This window comes from Drosophila mauritiana, chromosome 3L (assembly GCF_004382145.1).
Source record: "Drosophila mauritiana strain mau12 chromosome 3L, ASM438214v1, whole genome shotgun sequence".
Lineage (NCBI taxonomy): Eukaryota > Metazoa > Arthropoda > Insecta > Diptera > Drosophilidae > Drosophila > Drosophila mauritiana.
This window is the reverse complement of record NC_046669.1, coordinates 20,926,043-20,949,546: the sequence shown is the minus strand read 5'-3', so window position 1 is coordinate 20,949,546 and position 23,504 is coordinate 20,926,043. Positions and strand designations below refer to the sequence as shown.

The 23,504-nt window shown below is 41.6% G+C and overlaps 6 protein-coding genes across 6 annotated transcripts; 2 read left to right on the top strand and 4 right to left on the bottom strand.

Moving 5' to 3' along the window:
- Positions 1-54: 54 nt before the first annotated feature.
- LOC117142048 (serine/threonine-protein kinase WNK1) lies at positions 55-10,465 on the top strand. The gene is made up of 11 exons (XM_033305921.1): positions 55-176; positions 610-1,999; positions 2,224-2,396; positions 2,458-5,353; positions 5,410-5,541; positions 6,888-7,721; positions 7,912-8,331; positions 8,395-9,445; positions 9,579-9,643; positions 9,705-9,876; positions 9,934-10,465. Exons 2-11 carry the CDS (start codon positions 1,085-1,087, stop codon positions 10,062-10,064), a joined length of 6,789 nt encoding a protein of 2,262 aa, XP_033161812.1. The 5' UTR covers positions 55-176; positions 610-1,084; the 3' UTR covers positions 10,065-10,465.
- Positions 10,240-12,997, bottom strand: LOC117142049. Its single transcript, XM_033305922.1, has one exon. The coding sequence runs from the start codon at positions 12,048-12,050 to the stop codon at positions 11,535-11,537; it is 516 nt and encodes a 171-aa protein (XP_033161813.1). The 5' UTR covers positions 12,051-12,997; the 3' UTR covers positions 10,240-11,534.
- Positions 12,998-16,967: 3,970 nt separating this feature from the next.
- LOC117141441 (V-type proton ATPase subunit e) lies at positions 16,968-17,838 on the bottom strand. Its single transcript, XM_033304894.1, has 3 exons — positions 17,610-17,838; positions 17,492-17,539; positions 16,968-17,386 (listed from the first exon to the last, which is right to left on the bottom strand). The coding sequence occupies exons 1-3, from the start codon at positions 17,702-17,704 to the stop codon at positions 17,260-17,262; spliced, it is 270 nt and encodes an 89-aa protein (XP_033160785.1). The 5' UTR covers positions 17,705-17,838; the 3' UTR covers positions 16,968-17,259.
- Positions 17,839-18,403: 565 nt separating this feature from the next.
- Positions 18,404-18,891, top strand: LOC117140754. Its single transcript, XM_033303836.1, has 2 exons — positions 18,404-18,606; positions 18,687-18,891. Exons 1-2 carry the CDS (start codon positions 18,496-18,498, stop codon positions 18,780-18,782), a joined length of 207 nt encoding a protein of 68 aa, XP_033159727.1. The 5' UTR covers positions 18,404-18,495; the 3' UTR covers positions 18,783-18,891.
- Positions 18,892-19,303: 412 nt separating this feature from the next.
- On the bottom strand, positions 19,304-20,867 carry LOC117140753 (26S proteasome non-ATPase regulatory subunit 4). Its single transcript, XM_033303835.1, has 3 exons — positions 20,761-20,867; positions 20,519-20,659; positions 19,304-20,457 (listed from the first exon to the last, which is right to left on the bottom strand). The coding sequence occupies exons 1-3, from the start codon at positions 20,784-20,786 to the stop codon at positions 19,434-19,436; spliced, it is 1,191 nt and encodes a 396-aa protein (XP_033159726.1). The 5' UTR covers positions 20,787-20,867; the 3' UTR covers positions 19,304-19,433.
- Positions 20,868-20,998: 131 nt separating this feature from the next.
- On the bottom strand, positions 20,999-23,342 carry LOC117140414 (pickpocket protein 28). The gene is made up of 6 exons (XM_033303288.1): positions 23,189-23,342; positions 23,026-23,125; positions 22,715-22,975; positions 22,446-22,656; positions 21,737-22,322; positions 20,999-21,111 (listed from the first exon to the last, which is right to left on the bottom strand). The coding sequence occupies exons 1-6, from the start codon at positions 23,340-23,342 to the stop codon at positions 20,999-21,001; spliced, it is 1,425 nt and encodes a 474-aa protein (XP_033159179.1).
- Between the last annotated feature and the right edge of the window lie 162 nt (positions 23,343-23,504).

The following is a 23,504-nucleotide window of genomic DNA, read 5'->3' as shown; positions in this document are numbered from 1 at the left end:
CGCCTTGCCTCTCGCTTCAGATTAAACGTGGTGGTCTGCTGCTAAAAATCTTGCAAAATTGGACAAACCCTCTGCGACTTCGTACGACAACAAGAGGTCGTACCTGCGAACCGTGCTCGGAAGGGAAGCGCCATCAGCGAAGATGGTACTACCTCCTGCACCACGCAACCTCAAAGGTCAGTTGGAGTCCTTGTTAAAACATTCAGGGATTATCTCTATTTATTTAATTAGTGTATTTGATTCAAACCAGGGCACATAACAAAAGATGATAGAAGTAACAATCGTTGTTACATATATGCCTAAATAACGTAAAAAGCTGATTTAATATATCATTTTATGTAGTGTGTTGAACTTACCAAGTATCCTACAAAGGATTTGCTTTCCTATGATACTAATTATTAAATATCCTCAACTGGAATTGTTACTTCAACATCTCTGTTTTAAGCAAAACTAACCAGATAAACAACACGTAAACTGAAACCGTTTTTTCGTTTACCGAATGTTTATAAAATGTTCTTGGAAGGGAAATTTACTGAGAACTGTGGAAAACTCGACTGTTGTGCCTGTGAGTCTATACAATCTAATTAACTACTTCAATCATTCTTTTAGGAATACCTCAATTTCTAGCGAGGAGCAAACTGTGCAGGGAGCTAATATACAAAAGTCGGGACTCCGTTCGTTTAATAGATCTGCCTCCTCTAGGCAAAAACCGAACCCGACATCAAAACTAAAAGACACACTAAACAGAAAGTCCACTTGCAAGCAGGGCACACTTTCTGCACACACAAGCACTAGCAGCACCACTTCAATCCAGTCATCACCCATCGAGCCAGCTTCTTCTCTACCCACGCTGAACACCACGCCTACACCACCTGCTGCCAGCAAAAGTAACCTATTTGTGCGGGTGCTACGAAGATTTTCAAGTAACTCACTTCCCGGCAAGACGGCGTCAAACCCGAAAAACGCGGACGACGTACCGAAAGTCAACGATAACAACAACGGCGATCTGGGCAAACAGCAATCAACCGATGTAGAGGTGCTTTGCTCTCAGGACAACCAGAGCAGGGAACAGAATGAGGACGAAATGGATAGCAAAATAGAGCCTGCAGATGCCATAAGCAACCAGAAAGCTGGTCTTACTTCGGGCAAACCTAAAAAAGACAAGTCAGTCAAGGGGACGTCGCAAGCGGTTGTTTCAGACACCAAGAAAATGGAGGCCAGGAAGTCCTCCTCGGACACGGTGATTGAGCCATTGATCAAGCAGCAGGCGCCACTGCACTCGTCAAAGACCACGCCAACGACTTTGACGGCGAACTTCGTGCAAAACATTCGATTCGTCCGTAAAAATGTGGAACAGTCAGGCAGGAACACCAATCCACTGCAGTTCGTTGAACTCGAGACAGAGTTTCCTCGTGACTATGACGACAACATCGAGATGCTTTCCCGCGAGGCGGAGCATCTGGAGGAGCAGTTCCGCACGCCTACGCGCTCCAATGCTACGGATGCCACTTCCCACCATGTGGCCGGAATCATCGACAACATAATAACCGAAGCGTCACGGAGTCTTACAATCGAAAAGACTGAAGACGATGTGCCATTGAAGTCTTCTACCAAGCACTCGAGCGGCGTAAAACGAGTTGGCTTTCAAGTAGAGGACAAGGACGATACCGAGGTTCAGAGCGAAAAACAGGCAAAGAGCATCGACGACTTAACCAAAAAAGCGGAGAGTTCCGAGGCTAGCGCAGAGGAAGCTGCTGTCACCGGGTCCTCGACAGATGCATCTGCATCTCTTCTGCCCTCCACGTCGCTGGTCTCCACCACATCTTCAGCTACATCGATAACCAAGAGTAAGAGCGATGAGGACGATGATCCGGTGGCCATGTCGCCGTGCGGACGATTCTTTAAGTACGATAAGGAAGTCGGACGCGGTTCCTTTAAAACTGTCTATCGTGGCCTGGACACGTTGACGGGTGTTCCAGTTGCCTGGTGCGAGTTATTGGTAAGATAAAAAACTTTCTAAGTCAACTATTGTTGTGTCATTGGGCATTTGTATTAGTATTATTAGTCAAAGCTAACATGATCCCAAACTTGCATGAGCAAGTTATCAGATAATAATTATCATGAATTTTTGATTGAGTAATCTTTTTTATATAATGGATCATCACAATTAAAGTAATCATTAGGTAACATAAAAATGTACAATTTTATTTACCTATTTTACAGGACAAGCAAGTAAAAAAAAGTGAACGTACTAGATTTCGCGAGGAGGCAGACATGCTGAAGAAACTTCAGCACCCAAACATAGTGCGGTTTTATACATATTGGGAGTTTCCTATTGGCCGCAAGAAGAATATTGTACTAGTCACCGAACTAATGTTATCTGGAACTTTGAAATCGTAAGCGTAAAACTTGATTTTAATGGGCTAATTGTAAACATATACACTTATTTCCTTGTAGCTATTTGAAACGATTCAAGAAAATACACCCAAAGGTATTGAAGTCATGGTGTCGCCAGATACTAAAAGGCCTTAACTTCCTGCATACTCGTCAATTTCCTATAATTCATCGTGATTTGAAATGTGATAATATTTTTATAACTGGCACCACTGGTAGTGTTAAAATCGGCGACTTGGGCCTGGCAACTTTGAAAAACCGCTCCCACGCAAAATCTGTGATTGGTACGCCGGAGTTCATGGCCCCGGAAATGTACGAGGAGCACTACGACGAGTCGGTGGACGTATATGCATTCGGCATGTGCATGTTGGAGATGGCCATTTCCGAATATCCTTACAGTGAGTGCAAGGGTCCAGCCCAGATCTACAAAAAGGTGATATCGGGCATTAAGCCAGCGGCGCTGGCTAAGGTGGAGGACCCCAACGTGCGCGACATCATCGAACGGTGCATTGAACTGAAGAAGGAGGATCGGCCCAGCTGCAATGAACTGCTAGAATCGGAGTTCTTTGACGAAGATATCGGTATACGAGTTGAGCCAACTGCTTCGGAACAGTTCCTTTCTGATCCGAGCATCAGCATCATCGAGTTCAGACTGCGGTTTATGGATCCCAAGAAGCGCTCGTCCCGTCATAAGGAAAACGAGGCAATTCAGTTTGAGTACAACATCAAGCATGACGAGTACGAACAGATTGCGCAAGAAATGATGAAGGAAAATATTATATCTGAGGACGACTCTCGTGCTGTAGCTCGGCTTTTAAAAGTGCAGGTGGTGTCGTTGCTTAAAGAACGTGCCCAGCGTCAAACTCAAATCAAGCTGCAAAACGAGAAGTCTCGTTTGGAAAAATTGGCATTGCAAAAGCAACGTGAGAGTTTGCCGACCAACGTCGATGAAGATGAGGAAGAGGAGGAGGAGTCTGAGGACGAGGAGGATGGTGTTAAATGGAATCAGCGCCTGCAGCTAAGATATGACCTGCTTAACACTGATTCAGAAACAAGCCTTGCTCTATCCACGAACAGCGTCGAACCGCAGCAGCTGTCCACTCGCTCGAACACTTCGATTCCGAACAGTGGCATTCAGCAACCTGTTCAGGTCCCAGGTCAAGTGCCTGTTTCCCAGTTGATCTCGGTGCAGCCACAGGCTATTCCGTCACCGGCTATTCCCATGCAACAGAAGCCGACGGTGCACTACATTCAACCGCCACAGCTGGCCTCTTATCAAAATTCGAATGCATCGATGCAGGAGATGACCAATAACCAGGTCATATCGCCGACAGGCAGTCAACAAATGCAACAGCAACAACCCGTAGTGGCACCAACAGTCAATCATCAGGTCATGCCGCAGCAGCAAGTCAACCAACAGCAGCAACCACAAATGATGCAGCAGATACCCCAGCAAGTTCAAGTGCAGCAAGTTGGTGCGCAACAGCAGCCCCAAACTGTTTTGCCTCCGCAGCCACATGAGCAGCAGCCACAGCAACAACAACAGCCACTGCAGCAGCAACTGCAGCAGCTTATGCACACTAACGTGCAGGCTCCGGATTTGACTCAACAGCAACAAATTGCTCAGCAACAGGCCCAGCAATATTTTCAGCAGCAGCAGCAACAGCCTCAGCAGGCCGTAAACATGCAACAAGCTTATGCAATGCAGCAAGCTGGCCAGCAGCAACAGCTTTCGCAGCCTCTTCAAATTCAGCAACAGATCTTGCAGCAACAACAAGCGGCCGTCTCACATCAGCAACAGATTATGCAGCAGCAACTGGCCCAGCATCAGCTGCAACAGCTTCAGCAGCAGCAGCTTCAACAACAGCAACTGCAACAGCAGCAGCAACAGCAAATACAACAACAGCAACTCCAACAACAACAACTCCAGCAACAGCAATTCGTACAGCAGTATGCGCAGGCAATGCCGCAGCAACAACATCAGCAGCTCGTTACGGGATCGCAAGTCATGGCACCGCATCAGCATCAGCAACCTATTCAGATCCCAGTGCAGATGCAAGTTCCACCGACTTCCGTGGCACCCCCAGTACAGCAGACTTACAATCAGCAAGGCGGACAAGTAGCGCTCAGTGATCCACAACAGCAACAGCATCCCGGATTCTCGACCGTACCAACACAGCCAACGCAATTTATACAACAGCCCACGCAGCAACCCATACAACTGTCAATGCCTTTGGAGCAACAATTGCAGCAATTGCTGCATAGCCAGCCAGCCCAGCAACAACAGCCCATGAGCCAGCAGCAGCAACAGCCTATGGTCCAACAGCAGCAACAGCCCTTGGTGCAACAGCAACAACTGCCTTTGGTGCAACAGCAGCCGCCTTTGGTCCAACAGCAGCAGCCTTTGGTCCAGCAGCAGCAACCGCTGGTTCAGCATCAGCAGCCTTTGGTCCAGCATCAGCAGCCTTTGGTACAACAGCCCCAACAACAGCAACCACAGGCCCAGACACAGCAACCACAGCCCCAGACACAGCAACCACACGTGGTTCAGCAACAACCGCAACAGCATCAACCTGCAGTAGAGCAAATCTCACAGATTTCTTCGCAAGTGACTGTGCAACAGGAAAATCTGCAGCCAATACAGGTCAACAAAGATGCGAATGTAGCAACGGATGCAATGTCTCTAAATAGCGCCCACGGTGCCCTCGAAACTGCACCGAAGACAGAACCCCAGAACTCTGGTGATGCGGAAAAGCAGCAAAAGCAGACAGGCACGGGCACACGTTCCCAGAAACCGAGGCGTTCCAACCGGAGCGGCAACGAAAGGATTCCCAAGCTTAGTGTAACCAGCGTTGACGAGGGCAGCGTCATAAACTGCCACATGGAAAATAAACTTAAAACGATTACATTTAAATTCGACATAGGAGACGTAAATCCGGTTGAAATAGCCAATAAATTGGTAAGAGAATCTCTTGCTCTAACCAAAACTCAATCATCAAATTCTTTTGTTTTCAGATCGCCCAAGATTTGCTTTCTAATTGTCAAAGTACAGTTTTTGTGGAAATGATCAATGAAATTGTTGACCAAGTCAAACAGAATCCCAATCAAATCCCTATACCGACAAATTATCGCCGCAATATTGAAAAGGTACATCGCTATCACAAAATTAATTCCACATAAATTTTTTGCTCAATGAAGACTATTCTTACGAGGCCTTAGGGTTCTTTAAGCGCACAGATGGACACGGTTCATTGGATAAACCCGTAATGAATATAATGATTCCCCGATTTTTTTAAGAACTCAGCAACTTTTAGATATAGATAAAGATTACTTTTATAGCCCTTCTTATTTGTGCTCCTAATGGTAACAAATTACCACGCGGCACATATTTTTACCCAAATTAAAACCAGTTGTAGTAGTAGTCCGATCCTTTAATTAAAACTCTATCTTTAAAGACTTCACTAAGCATCACGAGTAATTTTCACAAATATAATGATATTTGTCTTTATCTAACACATGTTTTCGTTGACTATTCAAATTACTTCAGTATTTCCAATGCTACATGAGTCCAACCAACTCCTCCTTTTCCTACGAAAATCAGCTATTCAAAATCGAGAAAATGATGCTCACAAGATTTCGTAAAATACTTGACTAAGCGATTTAATATCAATATCACAAAATCCATGTTTTTTGATTGTCTATCCCTACTATAATAAAACAGGTCCGACACGCGTCTCTAACTCGACAGCGTTCCACGTTTAGGTCACACCAAAGACATAGATCTGTAAGTGTTGTGTGCACTGGGCTTATGTAAACACTTATTGTTTCCTAGCTAAATTTAAAATGTTTCTTTACTTACAAGGATTTTCCTTTTATTGTTGGATAACTCAAAAGTTAATTATATTGAAGTTCGTTTATAGTTTAACCTATATTTATTGTTCGTTTCATGATCTGATTATAGAAGGTTTTCAGATTTACAAATTTTACAAATAACATTGAAAAGTGAACATTCGATATTCAATATTAATGTCTTATATAACTAAAACATTTTCTTGAAGAAAATTTTTTTTCAATGTTTATATAGCTTTTACGTTTTACATTTTGTTAGATAATTTCATTAAAAAATAGATCATTTGACCACTAAATCGTTCATTTAAAATAAGTTATTGTTATTCTATGGAAAGTCTGTATAATTGGTTACCAGGCTTCATTTAACTTTTTATCAATTTCAGTTTTTAAGGCCCCAACACAAACCAATAGTACAATTAAAGTTTGAACTTATATAGATCTTATTTTGAAAAACTTTATCCAGGAGTATCATTAATTTTTTCTTCTGCTCTTTTTTGATAATCAAAAGTGGGCTTAATAATTAATATATATTTTTTATTTAAGTTCCACTTTGAATATGATACATTTTTATTTTAAGTAATTATGTATATGCACAATCAAATTTGCTTGACTTTTATAACTCACATTTAACCAACTTATTTTAGCGGGATGAAACCGCCAGCGACATCACAAAGATGTTTGAGCCCACTATCCATGGCGTTGAAACCCTGCCATCCGGTGGCGGAGGCGCTGAACAGTCGAACTGCAACTTGACTTTAGAGGCCAGGTCCCATGTATCCAACACACCAAATGCGAAGGAACCACAGCTGAACGTCAGCACTCCGCCCACCACCACTTCGACCATGTCTTCCTCATCAACCGCATCGAGGGATGCGCCCAATAGCAGCAATGACGTGACCATCGGTTCTGGTTCCGTTTCTCGAAAAACAAGCACGGCCTCGGAGTACACTTCGCTATCGATTGACTATATGCCCGACAGCAACATTACTCCAACTGGACCAGAGCCACCGCTTGACGATGGCAAGGATAAGAAAACTTGCTCCCTTGCCATAGCCAGAATGCAAAAGCTCTTGGAGTCGGCCGGCAATGGTGCTCCTCGCAGCCTGAATTTGCCCTTGAATCGTCACCTGAAGATTCAAGAGGACTTGAAGCATACTAGAAGTCTTGACGATTTGACCGCAGTGAAAATAACCTTTGACATGCCTAACAAGGCCGCAGTGGGTACTTCGGAAAACGCTCAGCAGGCCACAGAAGCGGAAGCGGAGAAGCCAAAAGATAAATCTGCACAGGCAGTAGGCAACCAGGGAGCTGGAGCGGCCAACACTCTAGAGCAGTTAAAAATAGAACTGGAAAACATCACTCATGCCCACGCGTTCGCCTCCGCTGTAGTGGCCTCGATTAGCAACAGAGCTCCTCATCAAGCTTCCCCAGCAATGTCCTCCCTAAAGGCGACTTCTGGACAACCACAGACACAAGAGGTAATTTATAATTACAAAATAGCCGAGCAGAGGTGAAGGTGAAGTACCATTCTACAAAATTCCAAAACAAAATCTCGTTAAATGAGATTCAAATGTATTTATTTTCAAATACCCTGCATTAATTATTATTTTAAATTGCTTAAATTTATTTTGAACATGTTTCTTATAATAAATATCTTGTTTCCCGTAGATAACCAAGCCAAATAACGGAGCAGGCCCTTCAGCACCCTCAGTAGGTCAGAATACTCCCACTGCAGCCTTAACATCCGCCAGGGGCTCAGGCTCCTCCGTCTACAACTCACGTCGTACATCCATCGACAACAGCGTGGGATCCGATGTACACCTGCACACAGCCACTAATCTTGAGGGGACAGTAAGCAACTCGGATCCGACTCCCACTGAGGCGTCGGTTGGAATTACCATTGGCACAGGTCATGAGAAGCAACTCTCCAAGCAGCCCAGTTTGGAAAAGTCTTCTGCCACTTCCATTTTAACGAACAGCAGTGATCCTCCGCAAAGGAATCCCAGCAATGGATCAATTAACCAAAATTCAATAGCGGATTTGGAAAAGAAATTGGCAGCTTTGCGAAATACCGAAAACACAGAAGAGGCAAGAAACCAATATATTTTTTTATACACATTTTCACTTATTTCTAACTTCTTTCATTTTTAGTCTGCATCAGCAACATTGTCAGTGGTTCCTAAACAAGTTGAAGAGATCGTCAACCCAAGCGCGCGTAAAATTTCGCGATTCAGTGTCAGTCGTGTGCAGGAGCAGAAATCTTCAACCGGAGTTGAGGAGCCTGCTCAAGCTCAACTTAAGATCGACCTCCAAGTCGCCGGCCCTGGAGGCCAGGTGCAGACCAACAACTCCGTTCAGAACGGCAGCGTGGTCAACACTCCAACCGAAGTCATCAGCTCTCCTATTCAAAATGTTCCGCTGGCCATTAACGGAATTCAGTTGATATACCAACAGCCCCAGCAGATCCACCAGTTGCCAGGTGGAACCTCAACTACTACAAGTGGAGCAGGGAATCAGTGCATTGTAGTGCCTCAAGTGGTCAATCAAAATGGCACCCACGTGCAACAGCTGTCTAACCTACAGCCACAGCAGCCGAGCGTACATCCAAATATGACTCAACAGCCACAGCAGACGCCACTTAATGGGCACCCGTCTATGGTTAACACTCTTCAGCAGCAACCACAACAACAATCCTTGCCGATGCAGACGATTCAGGCGCAGCAGCAGCAAAACCAAATGCCTATCATTTCGCAACAACAGCAGCAGCAGATCCTGATGCAGCAGCAACAGGGATCCCAGCAAGGATCGCAGCAATTTAATTTGCCTGGCACACAACAGACTCATCCTCAGCACCAGTTCATCCAGTCGCAGCCCAACCAACTTCACTCGCTTCCGCCCCAGGTGGTCAGCATGCCTCAGGGAAATCTGCCGCATCAGCTTCCACCCATGCAGACTATGGGTGCCCAACAGCAAATGATCTCGCAACAACAGCATCAGTTGCAGATGCAGTCGCACATGCACCAACAAAACGTGCCCGGAATGTACAACCAGCAGACTGGAGCTCGTGTGGCAGCACCCCAAAATTTCGCAGGTGCTGTTCCAAATCATTTGTTGCAGCAGTCCCCTTTGATGGCATCCCAGCAGCCAGCACAGCCCATGCAACATGTTATGCAACCGATTTTTAATGCAACGTCCGGTGAAGGTAAACAAATCCATGATATTTATTTTTGTACAATTTTGAGAAGTTTGTCAATATTAGTATAATATAATAATAATATATATATAATATAATTATACGCAAGAGAACTTTACAACTTCTGTATCCTTTATTGTAGTTACCGAAGAGCCTGTTTCTTTAGCAGCTACGCATCCGCATCTGCTACCGAGCGATATTCAATCCGTAAGTACAACTCAAAATCCATATTATTTTAAATGAATAAACACAACTGTTCTCTCTGTAGGATATAAAGCACAATTTAGACTCACTAGTGAACCAATTGTGCAATACGCGCTTGGGTACTAACCAGCACCAACGGCTGTTGCTGTTGCGTCAGAGACAACTCATCGAAGAGGACGAGCTGCGTCTTAAACATTATGTGGAATACGAAAAGTTCCAAAAGGCCCTGCGCCAATGTATGTTCTGCCTGTAATCCTATGAGAAATATATGAAAACTATCCTTTCTTTTCCAGCTATTAGCACAAACGTTCCAGCTAATGCAGCTTACTATTCTGCGGCTGCCGCACAGCTTCCAACCAATTTGGCAGCTCCAGCAGCTCCGTCCTCATCGAATCCGACGTCCACAAGCTCCGCAAACACATAACTGCTCTAAATGTTTTGCTTCATGCACTTTTGACAAGCCATACTTACAGCTCTACTCTATGTTCTCGGCAATATAATTGGCTCGAGCGAAAGGACGTGGATCTGGAGGTAGATTTTAAGTAAAAAGTTGTCGAATGTTACGGGGTTGTCTGTAAATATTAGTCAAACGCTTCTTGTTGATATGCCATTGTTTTATATTTCTCTTTCTGTTTCACTTCTTATTTAAAATTTCTAATTTCCCATTCTGGCTTTCGTTTATTTGTTTAAAATAAATATTAAATTTTGTATGAACTTTTTAAGGAAATTGTACATTTTATTAGTAAAAGAAACTGTAAATAAACATTTCGATAATGTAATAATATAACAATGCATATAGGAATATTATATATTAGCCATCATTTATTCAAAGTGATGTATACATACTGCATAGTTACTAAATAAATAACTTATTACCGAATTTGCCTTTCATATTTACTTTAACAATTGGAAATGCTACGGAGAAAGTTCAAAGGTTGTTGGCATCAAAATCTAAAATATTTTTGAACGGTGTGGGCGTATATTGATATTGGCATATTGATATTTAAAAAAATAAATACGAATATGAAAATTTAATTGTGGGCGTGACGGCTTTGGCGGCGCGACCAAAATGTTCTTATTTGCTTATTTGTCTGTATGTATGCAATGAAACCGGTTTTTAAAATCATGAAATAATTTTTTTCTGTTTAGCAGGTCGATATAAGAAACTTTAGTTTTCCAATTTGTATGGTTGCCGGAATTTCGGCGTTTATACGGACGACATACAGACGGACGGACATGGCCAGATATACTCGGCTAGTGATCCTGATCAAGTGTATATGAACATATACCCTTATGGGATTGGAAACTTCTACTATATCTATTACAAACCTTTCAACAAATCTAGCTTACCCTTTTTATATAAAGGTATAAACATTTTAATACGATGTATATATAAACCTTTGCGCACAAAAATAACACCGAATTAAAAGTAATTTTTAAGTGTGCATTCCAAATGTTATAATAGATAAGAGAATAATTTTCATTCATCAGCTTTCAAATGAAAAATAAATATAAATCATATCACCTTGTTATCAAGGATTTGTTCGTAAACATAAAAATAAAACCAACATTATTAGGGAAAATGCTAATATCCCTTGCAACATTTGTGACCAAGGCAGAAGATTAACCAGCTATTGGTGGTATATACATTGGTAAATAGTATATTTGTAGGTCGACCTATGCATTATTCATACTCGTGCATATATCCGTTGATAAATTATTTAGTTCATTTGCGACCCTTCTAAATTTTCTTCTTTTTTCCTGAGTATTGCCAATTATATGAAATTATATTTGTAGGTCAAGCATAATTCAAAGTAAAATAAAGTAATAAACATCCTGAACCTTTTTATTCCTAATGGTGTTTAAATTAAAAATTATGAAACCTTCAAAATCGTTAACCGCCGAACGAACTCCCACGCCATTCATAATTTCCAACACTGGGTCTGGGACTGTTCCTCATTGCTTCGATTGCTTGATAGTTTACAAGCCAGAAGGGCTGCTGGTCCACGGGCAGCTGCTTCAATCTATTTACCCAGTCCCTGTCACCTCGGGCATCGATGGGAAGTCGGCTGTTATCTGGGGCAGTTTGAGTTGGAAATCCAGCAGCTTTGTTGACGGGGCTGTACGAGGCTGACAACTCCTCCGGAGTGGAGGGATGAACCAGAGGAACTCCCATTGGCGGCCTTTGCGGTGCTCCATAAGGAAGGTTGATAATTTTCTTTTTCGAAGTATCCTTGGGTCCTGAACTTCCATTAAAGTTCTCCACGGCTGTATTTTTAGTTTGGGCGTATTTGTTCTTCTGAGTGAGTCCGCCTGGAGGTCTCATGCCAGCAAAAGACGGTCTTTGAGCCTGGGTAATTTTAGGTATAGCGATAGTGACTATGGGTAAAAGCCAAAGAAACTTTAACATGTTGCCAAACAAATTGGAAAGTGTTCTTTAACAATATTTCTGGTGGCAGCTAAATTCATTACTCGTGCTCAACAACTGTGCAACCGAAATATATAACTTTATTTAAATAAGTTCCAGTTACCTAGAATAATAGGTTTTTCTTTTTTCAGGTTATTACGAAAAAAGTTACCTAGAATAATAAGTTTATATTTTTCAGGTTATTACGAAAAAATTAAGTTTTTATTGATCAACTCAACACCGAGATAAAATTTGTATGAAATTTAGGTTTCCAATTACTTGTCAAGCACTCCCAACATAGTTTGTACTAAAAATATTCATTTTCGAAATGTATTCATTTTCTAACACCTTACCAACGTTAAGTGCTAGTCTCATATTAATGAAGTAGTAACAACTTAGTGCAAGTAACAGGTATCACATAGTCGAAACTGTCCTTTATATGAACACAACTGTATGAAGTATTTAGGTTATTTTTAATGAATCTCATATTCAAAGTAAATAGGTTAATTTAATTAGGCGTATTTATGCGCACAAGGTAGTGTATTTGCATCCATATTTAGATGCATTTTTCTGTGGCAGTCGAAGAAGTGGGCGCGGCAGCCTTTTGCGGCTTTTGAGGGTGGCCAAAATTTTTTAGGCAGAAGGTCTAGTCCCAAAAACAGTCTATTAGTGAGAAAGTTTTATAAATTTGTCTTTTGATTATAATATAACAAAAATAAAATATAATATTTATTATAAAAAGAGTCACAATAGATACGCTCGACTAACAGATACCTCTCACTTAGGTAGTGCGGAGAGAAGTTGGTTGGCAAAGCGGACAGATGGATGTACAGACATATAGCCCGATACTTTATAGTCTGCTTTTCATTTAAGCAAGTAAAAACAAGAAAGAAATTTGATATACATACGTAAGTTTTTTAAAAAAGTTAAAAAAGTGAAATTTTTTTTAAAATTTTGTGGTTTCAATGGTATTATTGAATATTTATGTAAGATTGTTTATTATTATTGTTTATTATTAATTTAATTATTAGTTTAATTCTAAATGCGGTAATTATATAAAGTATTCTTAGTTTGTGACCGAACGACTGCTGCTGAGAACTCGACTGACTGCAACGCTGACTTCCACTCCACTGCCTGCTGCCTTGCGATCGTTCCTTCGATGACTGATTGTCGATAACTTCGATTTCCGACAATCATGTTGCTGCTCAACAGCGCTGCCAACCGGGTTGTTGCCAGCCTTCAGCCTTACTCCATGTTACATTCGGCCCTCCTGATCCTCATCATCCGACCCGGATGACAATAGGTCTGCATTTTCGGCTATGTACTTCCACAACTTCATGTTGTCACAGCTGGTGGATGTGACATTGGGTCCTTCGACGTTTGCTGCTTTTTTAACGTCATATCTGCCATTGTCTTTGACTCCTGTGACTTCGTATGGACCTAAATACCCGCTTGCCATCTTGCGGCCAGCTACAAATTGGGTCCTTTTAATTGCAACCAGATCACCTGCTTTGTATTTGTATTCAGCTCGGCGCTTTTTGTCGTAATTGCGCTTGTAATCCTTCTACGCCTGCTCGATGTTGCGTTTTACCAGCTGTCTCATCTCATAGCGGTCCTCGTTGAATTGACAGACCACTTCTTCTTGGAGCAGTTCCAGTAACCGATCCTCAACTCGGGTGTACATCTTGGTGCCAAACATGACCTCAAATGGTGACAGCTTCAGTGATGAATGCACGTGACAGTTGATCGCCTTTTGTACCTCAGGCACATATTTGTACCACTTCGACGGTTCGTCTGAAGACAGCTTTGATATTATTGCCAAAATTAAACGATTTACTCGTTCTATCTGGCCGTTGCCTCTGGCCACTCCAGTAGTTGTGCAGACGTGTTCCACGTTATGGCTGCTCATAAATTGTTCGAACGCACCACTCGTAAAGGCCGTTCCTTTGTCGCTAACAATTCGCTTAGGGAAACCAAAAATGTTTGACCAGTCGGTCAGCCTCTTGACCACTTCTTCCTGTCCGGTTGATTTGGTTGGGAATAACCAGACAAACTTTGAAAACGCATCGACTGTTGCCAGAATGTATTTATACTGTTTGGCCGATGAATCCATTGGCCCCAAATGATCGATGTGTAGTGTGTGCAATGGTGCGTCTCCTTTATCTATGCAATTTAGATATCCCTCTTGATTACAGCTGAAACATTTGGTAGGAAGTGTACAATCCTTTCGTTTGTGTTCCCTCGAACCACAGTTGAAGCAGTGATCTGCTTTTACACCTTGTGTAATTTGCTTTGGTTTTGGTTGAATATTCGGCTTGTCAACAATATTCAGACTCTCGTAGATTTCGAATTCTTGCTTTAATTCCTTAAGAGTTTTACAACGGAGCATAGCACCCTTATACTCCTTTTTAATGTCGAGGCCGTTTACGATATGAGTTATCAAAGCAACTGTTTCAACTTCACCTAAGGCTGCTATTTTCTTCATTTGTAACAAATAGTCGTGTAGAGTTTCCTCCCTCTTCTTCTTCCTGTCTTGCAACTTTTTGTGAATAACGGCGCTATTATAGCTGCCTGAAAATTCTTCAATTAGTAACTCTTTGAGTTCAGTGTATCCACTGACACATTCAGATTCTAAGAAAAGTTCTGCTGATCCAATCATCTTACTTCTGGCTTGAACATATTTTTGTTTCTCCGAAAGTTCATATGCCTCGGCATTTTTCTCAAAAATTTCAAACCATTTTTTAATAGGAATTGATTTGCCATCACAGTCACTTACAACTTTTTCAAATTTTTCTGCAGCGATAATTACTTGCCCCTCTTGTTTAGATTTTGCCAACATGCTCTGGGTTAGAGTATTCATCATTTGTTCAAATTTCTCTTCGACTTTAGCACTAGCGTCTTTATTCTGCTTCTTTGCCTCTGCTTCTCCTACAGGCGCCAACTTTTGATCTTCTTCGTTCATTTTTTCTTTTCTGCTTTCGTCCTCGCTTTCGTTCTCTAGAATTGCTTGTATTTGGTCGGTGTTAAGTTTTTTATTTGTAGGTGGTGTACGTGTGAACATTCCGCGACAAGGCACTAACACCAGCAAACAACGACAATGTTCTAACGGCGCGACGGTAGTCGATTTTGCAGACGGCGCCACCGGTTAAAAGACAAATTTTGATTTTCGTTAGAAACGAATTTCACCACCTTTGCAATTTAATTGTTTTAAATTCCACAACAGCAAAACGACTTGAGTCTGTATGAGTTCAACCGATTTTTTCAACTTTCAATGCAGTAGACGTAGCCATAACTTTACAACTTTAAAGACTAAATCCACGCACACGACAATTTCAACTTTATCAGTTCTCTCTAGCAGCTTTCCCGACTTTTACCGACTTGTGTTCAAACAAAATCTGTACAACTGATTTTTCCAACTTTAAATGCAATAGATATAGCCACAACTTTACAACTTTTAAAGACTATACCCACGCACACAACAATGTCTTTTTTCTTTAAACAACTGCACCTTCATATAACCGATTTAGGACTGGACGAGCCCCCATGTAAGATTGTTTATTATTATTGTTTATTATTAATTTAATTATTAGTTTAATTCTAAATGCGGTAATTATATAAAGTATTCTTAGTTTGTGACCGAACGACTGCTGCTGAGAACTCGACTGACTGCAACGCTGACTTCCACTCCACTGCCTGCTGCCTTGCGATCGTTCCTTCGATGACTGATTGTCGATAACTTCGATTTCCGACAATCATGTTGCTGCTCAACAGCGCTGCCAACCGGGTTGTTGCCAGCCTTCAGCCTTACTCCATGTTACATTTATAAGGATATGTCATCGAAATTTCAGTATCCCAAACAAAAGGCACCTTTATTTTGTTATCTACTACTATATTATAATAAGGTTGCGCCGAAAACTATGCAACGCGTCTTATTTTTAAAAAATTTATTTGCTAAGTAGAATATTAGTAGAATATTTTTAATAGTGCAGAGTATGTACATGTCAAATTATTTAGTTGGTTAATAAAAAAATATATAAAACTTAGAATAGAAAAAGTTTAAGCTCGTCAGATTAAAAAAAATGTATTAATTCTCTGTTTTCATATTTTGCTACCTATGTGGCAGTTTTAACAGAATGCAAAATTTCCGATTCGATGACATGTAGGTACAAAAGATTTTAAATCAATACTTTTTGGTTCGAATTTGAATTCATATTAACTTAGATCTTATATATGTCCCGACTGGTGATCATTTGGGAGGTGTCTTTTTAGTTTTAATTTATTTGGTTTCAAAATCAGACTTTTTGCGGGGAAATATAGTAAATTAATCATTTATTCAGTGACCGACAAAAATTAGAGATTTTAAAGATTTTAAGATCTCTTTCAATGTCTGTACTTCTCATGTACCAGGGTCCATTACTGAGAACTCTACCGATTTTATAAATTATTATAAAGATTTTGATTTGTCCCTAACATATAATTGAAACTTTTTTCGACAACGGCAAAAGAAGCCAGGACATGCATTCGTCGAAAGTAGAGATTGCATGACTATCGTTGTTTGCCTCAACAAAGTTTCTCTTTAATCGAAGATCTCTGCAAGATATTTGTAGGTCTTATGCAAAAGTTCAGGCCGATCCTGGAAATCCGTTAGCAGTTTTTTGTCCTTGTGAGGAATGGGACAGAGGCACGTTTGCTGAAGTGACTGGATATTTTCAATTATACGCTTCAGTCCTTAAAATGGGACACACTTTCCTGCAGGCTGAAGATTGCCACCGTTACGCTTGGGATCCTAACTATTAAGGATCCTTTTAGCCGTTTTGTTTTCGTATTTAGCAAGGCTTCACCTAGGAAACATGGTTACCTCTAAGTCTGTAGTCAGCATTACAGTTTTTAAAGCAGTCACGTTACTTATTGAACACAGAATTGTGTAAATATACTTTATTTTAGGTTTCAATCTTCATTTTAAGACACTCGATTATTGGGAATGCTTGGCCAAAAAGTCAAGGCTAAGTTTACATCTTTGCGCGTACAAAGTATACAAATATGTTGTTTATCTATGATTTTCTACAACGTGTTTGCCCAGAGCGTGATCGCGATTACAATTTATTTTATGCTTCGAACAGTAAATGGAAATTAATAATACAGAATGTCGGAACATCCGGGATAAAGAAACAATAACAAAACAAGTGAAAAGAATACATTAGGGTGACAGACATTAGACGGTGACAGCCATAGTGTCCTTGATCTCATTGCCCCACTCGCGGGCCATGATCATGATTTCGTTCATGCTTAGTTTGGGTCCAATCAGGGGGTTCAGCTGCGTCATGTAGCAGCACAGCCAGCTGCAAGGAAAAGAGTCATTGATAAGCGTTTTGATAGGTAGCAAGTCCTCGGTCTAGTCCAACTAAACCAATCGTTTAGCTGCACTTATATACACATGTACTTACAACAGCCAGCAAGTTGCTGCGGTGAGCATCAGGCAGCATTGAGTCACCCTGCAAAATAGTTTAATTAGTTGGTTGCAAAGCTACTCAAGACTAAAGTTGGGTAAACAGATTTGCTTACCCCCTGTTTGGTCCTCGGGCGAAAAAGGGGCAGATGATGCCAATGAAGGCCCAAATGCTGGTGATTACAATTGGTGCCACCCACTCGGATACCATTTTGCAGGCTCTAGGATCGACGCAAAGTGCTTTGGGCAAATAAAAAATAAAAAGGTGGACAAAGCGATCACCGAACTTTTTCTCGAGCAACGAATATCACATGACGGACATGTCCCATGGAGCAGTAAGACCGTGCGCGACTATCGCATGTTTCCGAAGGCACGAAATGGTCACCCTGGACCGCCTTACCTGGCTTCTTTTCCCGTTATATTTAATTTCTTGTTTTATTTTTTACTACATATGTTTATCCATTCCCGATTTGAAAATTAAGGATTAAAACAGATATATTATTTTCGTAAGTCAGTTATAGGACTATCCTTTTTGTCCTTGCTTATGTATATTTACAAAGAAATTGGGTGCAAAGAATTTTTATATGCTTATCATAATTATAAAACGTACAATATTATAAATAGTGTGAACTATGTTCCATGAATTTACCCTATACATTACAAGTAAAGCTATATGTTAATCAAAAAAGGAAGTTTTTGAAAATTAAACTTACGAACTAATTGGACTAATTGCACCCATTGTCACCATGCCGACGTTGAGTAACATGATCGATTTAATTCATTTCTTCTAGGCTGAAAATAACATTATTTTTAAGCAATAAGTTATTTGTAAACAATTTGTCTGCACCAGAAACACCCTACATGTTCGGGTTGACTTGCGATAGCTGTGCTTCGCGAAAGACCATCTCTACAGAAGGGCGAATGACAAATCGTTAAGAAGAAGCATTCTAACCTTACAGCATTGATTTTACGCCAGCGTATTTTGCAAAAAAGTTTGTGAAAATGTTCCAAAACAGCGCTGCCCGCCTCCTGGTCCCCGCTATGCGTAGCGCCATGCAGAGCCGTTGCCAGTCGGTCGTCTCTGGACCTCCGACCCAGCGCGTCTCCACCGCCGTAAGTTTGAGATGGTTGCATAACCAGGATTTGATTCCCAAAACGATAAACTCATCCTTCACTTGCTTTTTGCATTACAGGAGAAGGTGATCCTCGGCGGCGGCATGTGCGCTGCATCCTTGTTCATTCCCGCCTGGGTGCTCTACCACATCCGGGACTACAAGGGCGACAAGTAATCTGCATACGAGACCACACATAGTTAATACGCTTGTAAAGTAGAGAGCATCAATACATCAATAGTGCCCCTGCTATGGGGAAATAAACTATAGTGCATTGAGCCACAAACTGAATTTATTATTTATCGTTGGTCATGCTGTAAGTAAAAGTGTGCCTTAATTGAAGCCTGACTGATATACGGTACTGACATTGTACAAAACCCAGTACACCAGGTGTAAAGTGGACTCTAAAAGAGCCTGATTTCTTGATGTTTTAAATTCTTCAGTGTTTAACTCCGAAAACTGGCCAATGAGCTAAGGAATAAGAGACCTTCAGCTCACTAATCCAATTTACATATGTACTTAAACTAGAGTCGTTAAATTGTATTTAACCGGTTAGAAGAAGCTTTATGCATATGCTTTCCTAATAAACATCCTTAGTCGAGTCGACCAGGCCATCTTCGTATGAACGTCGAGATGTCGGGGTACTATCAGGACTAGAATATTATTATTAGGCATTCAGCAAATGAAAGTCAATTAAGTCAGCAGCATTTCGTGTGTATTTGTTTATATATTTTCACTTGAAGCATAATTTGAAAGAGGGCTACAAATGATTTTAATGGGCATACAAATGCTTTAAACGAGCTTATTGGATATAATCATAGATGCGGTTTATTTTTTCTGCGAGTCCTTGCCGTCGCTCTTTTTGTCCTTGTCCTTGTTGAGTGAACCGACAGCATCGCGCACCGCCTCCGACTGGGGATCAACACCAGGTAGATTCTCCAGCACGCTCTGCAAGAAGGCCGGGTCCCCGATCACCTCCGAGTAGTCCTCGTCCACGTCCATGGGGGCGTTCGCCTCGTCCGTCTTTGGGCGCTTTGCTTGCTGGGTAACAGTGTCGTCGGGAGCATCCTGCATGGACATCTGCATAGCGAAGGCAATCTGTTCCTCCTCAGTCATGTTAGCGAAGTCCGGTAAGTTGTCCTCGGGTGTTTCGGTGGACAGAGCCAGGGCACGCTGCAGCATGGCCTCCTCGGTGTTGGCTTCGTTCTCTGCTCCGGCACTTTCTTCGTTTCCAGGTCCAGATCCCGAAACGCCGCCTCCGCCACCAGCATCTCCGCCAGTCGGCGGAGCCCCATCGGGATTGGCGCGACGTTGCTCGCTCTCCTGGCGCTGCCGTTGCTCCTCCATAGACACACGCAAGGCGAGGGCCAGTTCGGGGTCCTCGTTTGGATCTACACCGAATTCGAAGACGTTGCCGCCCAGACCAGCTCCGCCCAAGCCGTCCTCGCCCTGGATGATGGGTGACGACAACAGGGCATCAGACAAAGCGGATCCCCGAGGTACGCTGACCAAATGGGAGCCGGTGCCGTCCTTGCCGTTTAGCGCGTTGATGAATGCTGTGAGAGTCTCGTTGTTGTTGCCATGATCTCCGAAGCTGACTATGTCTACGTTGACCTTCTCCTTCTTGAGGCGCTTGGCCTGCTTCACTAGATCGCCCTCCTCGTGATTGATGGGGGAGCCCACAAAGACCACGATGCGCATCTTGTGGTTTTTGCCTTGGCGATGCTTTAGCACCAGATGGGCAATTCGGATTCCGGTCAGGAGGTTTATCTCGCCCTTCGGCTGAACCAGATGCATCTTTGAGAAAATACGCCCTACATCGCTAGTAAGAGTGGCCAGCACTTCTACGGTGCTGAGGGATAAACAAAGACACAATGAATGTGTGGCATGGGCACAGACAGCTCAACACTCACTTGGACAGAGTCATCAGGCCCACATTGTTCTCGGGATTGGAACGCAGCTTGGTCAGGCAGACCAGATTGATGCCATCTTTCTGGACGTTGAGACGGGTAGGAAAGTAGTCTCCGTTGCGCTGGTAGTCGCTGTTATCAAAGCTGAAAAAGTGCAATTTATGAGTGCCAGACTGTATGCCATTGCAAGCAATACGGGAAAACTCGCGCAAGCTCTTCGTATTGCTCAAAAAACAATAATTTACCATATCATAGTACTCTCCAGAACCATTTTCGTATTTTTGCTTGTCACTTTGCCACTGAACTGTAGTTCCCCAGGGTTGCCAGGTGCTGTGCTGCCTGAGCTATCGGCATTAAAATATCGGCTTTGTATGACCGTAGTGCGGTATTTTTGTTTCATTATATTTACTTACATTCTTTTACATGTCGAAAAGTAATTTAGATTTTGTGACACATTCAAAGTTCTTTATTTTATTTACTGATTCAGAATATTAATATAAGCAACAATGTTGAAACAAACAAAATGATGTATATTATCTCAGCGAGGAATATTACACTGAAACCAATCATTAGGCTCATGATTCCACCAGTTGACGCTGAAAAAGATACAAGTAAGATACAAAGTAGTCAATATAGAAGATAAAGATATAGTCAACTGCCTAGAAAATCAGATTAATGTTTTTGATCGATTTTGGATTAGCTTGAAGCCCTATAGTTGGCCAAATCAAACAAAATATTTCCCTACGAGGTGAGATTAAAATGACGAGTTACAAACGTTATGTAGCGATTAATAGTAATATTTAATGTGTTTCAAATAATTTAACTGCTAAGTATTCAACTTAGAGCATAAAAATACCTTCTGATCAAAATATAAACGGTAATATTTCGATTATTTAAGCAGGTATTCAATTCTACGACTCTGTACAATAGTCTCTTAGTGTGCATTACACTCTAGCTGAACATCGTCACTACATGGACTGTTCTTATTAATTGATAAAAACAGCTTATTTTATGTTATCAATAATCAGTTCGACTTGAAATACCCCTCGAGTTAAACAAAAAACAGGATGTTTATACGATCAGCATCCCTGATAGACTCGGATAGTAATCCTGATAACGAATATACAATTATATTATCGGAATTGAAATTACTGTTCTAGTACCGATATTAACATAACGTATAAAGTATTTAAGATCTAAGTGATATAATAAAGAGCATACCCATATATTCAGTGGGTCCGGTATACGAAGTCCTTACACTGCTCCTGAAATAGTTGTCGGTGTGAAAAAAGTTGACTACAGCCAAGTTTTTGCGTATGTATTCACTTGAGAAATTCGTCAAGTAGTTGGTCTGTGCCTTGACGTCCTTTTGGGTGAAAGGAGTGGAAAAGGCATCGGGAAAGAAAATTAGGTCGTGGCAGCTGGTCAGGCAAAGCTCCTTGCACTGAGAGCTCTGTAGGTCGAAGATCTGGGACTCCGCCCGATTCAGACATTCAAAGTGGAACACGTCGCACACTGAGGCGTTGGGATAAATTAGTGGTAGGTAGTAGGGAATACAATTGCAGAGCCTCAAGAAAAACATGGAGTCGCACTCTGCTTCGCAGTTTCGGCGCGTATAATAGCGATAGAAGAGTAATTCCTGTTCGTCACTGAAAATACACTGGCGTTTCGTCCTTTGAATATTTCTTATAGAGGGTATAGCCTCAACGTTTCTAGCTATGATGCGAAAACTCGTCTGGTGCCCAATCATCACAGGTAATCCCGACTCCTTCATGCGCGGCTGGTCTATCGGATTATACAGAAGTATCTGAAAGGTATCTAAAAGGTATAAGCTAGCTGGGCAAAAAACATACAACCAAAGACACTAGAATATTCTAGAAGAATAGAATAGACTAGAATATTCTAGTGTCTTTGATACAACACAATTTACTTTAAATCCCTGGCCGTTTGTGGAGGAGCAGAAGTAGTCGTCCACGTGACCGTCGAGAACGATTTGCAGACCCATCGAGGTACCAACTCCAACTCCCGGACGCGGATAGTAACTTGAGGGTAGTCTCTGTGGGTAGCCAGATATTGGATCCCAGTCCACGGCGATATCTGCAAACCTGTCGGACGAAGTGAAGTCCCGAATGTAGGGCGATCTTTAAATAAATAAGTTAGAGCATGTTTTTCGGTTATTTGGCCCTCGCTAAAACTTACTTGAACTTATAAAGATAATACGGATGCAAGACATTAAAAATGCAGCACAATCCTTCATCGACGAAAGTTTCTCTGAAGATGTCAGTGCAGGGTATCCTTTGTTGATGAAATACGCAGGATACTATCAGATCTGCACACTTCTCAGAAACATCCAATATGAAATTTGAGAATGTTTCATTTCTGTGCTGATTATCCATGTATTGCGAGTAATTTGATTCCTTATAGCAGGTCTTTTGAAGCATAGCGTATCTTACGGATCCCCTAATAGAGCCTTATTTAATTGGTTTTCCATGGGATTTGATAATACTTACGGCGTTAAATGCCCTACTTTCGACTTTTTAGCCTGGTTCATATTGCAAACCGTAATTGTCGGAAACGGAATTTGATCAATGGGAGTCATCTTAGAGCTAACTTTAAAGTAAGATCAAAATTTATTCATATCCCTAAGAGTAATACATGTTATAATTTATATACTTCCAATAATCACTGGTGTGCTTTCCCACTTATTGTAAATTCCAACCGCTAAGTTCACAGCCACAAAAAGAACCAATGCGAATATGATGGCGAAGTAAAGCTTTATCCACCAAGAATAATTATTATTGCTAATAACGTACTTAAGCATTTCCATTGATGTATTCTTTAGGAAACTTTTCGCCCTTTTTCGGCTAACACTCCGAATTTTTCCATGGATTTTCTTTATCAAGCGCATGTCCTGGCTTTTGGAGGAATTGAATGAATACTGTTCACCTCAGTTGGTCCAAATAACTTCTAATTACTTCCGTAATAGGTA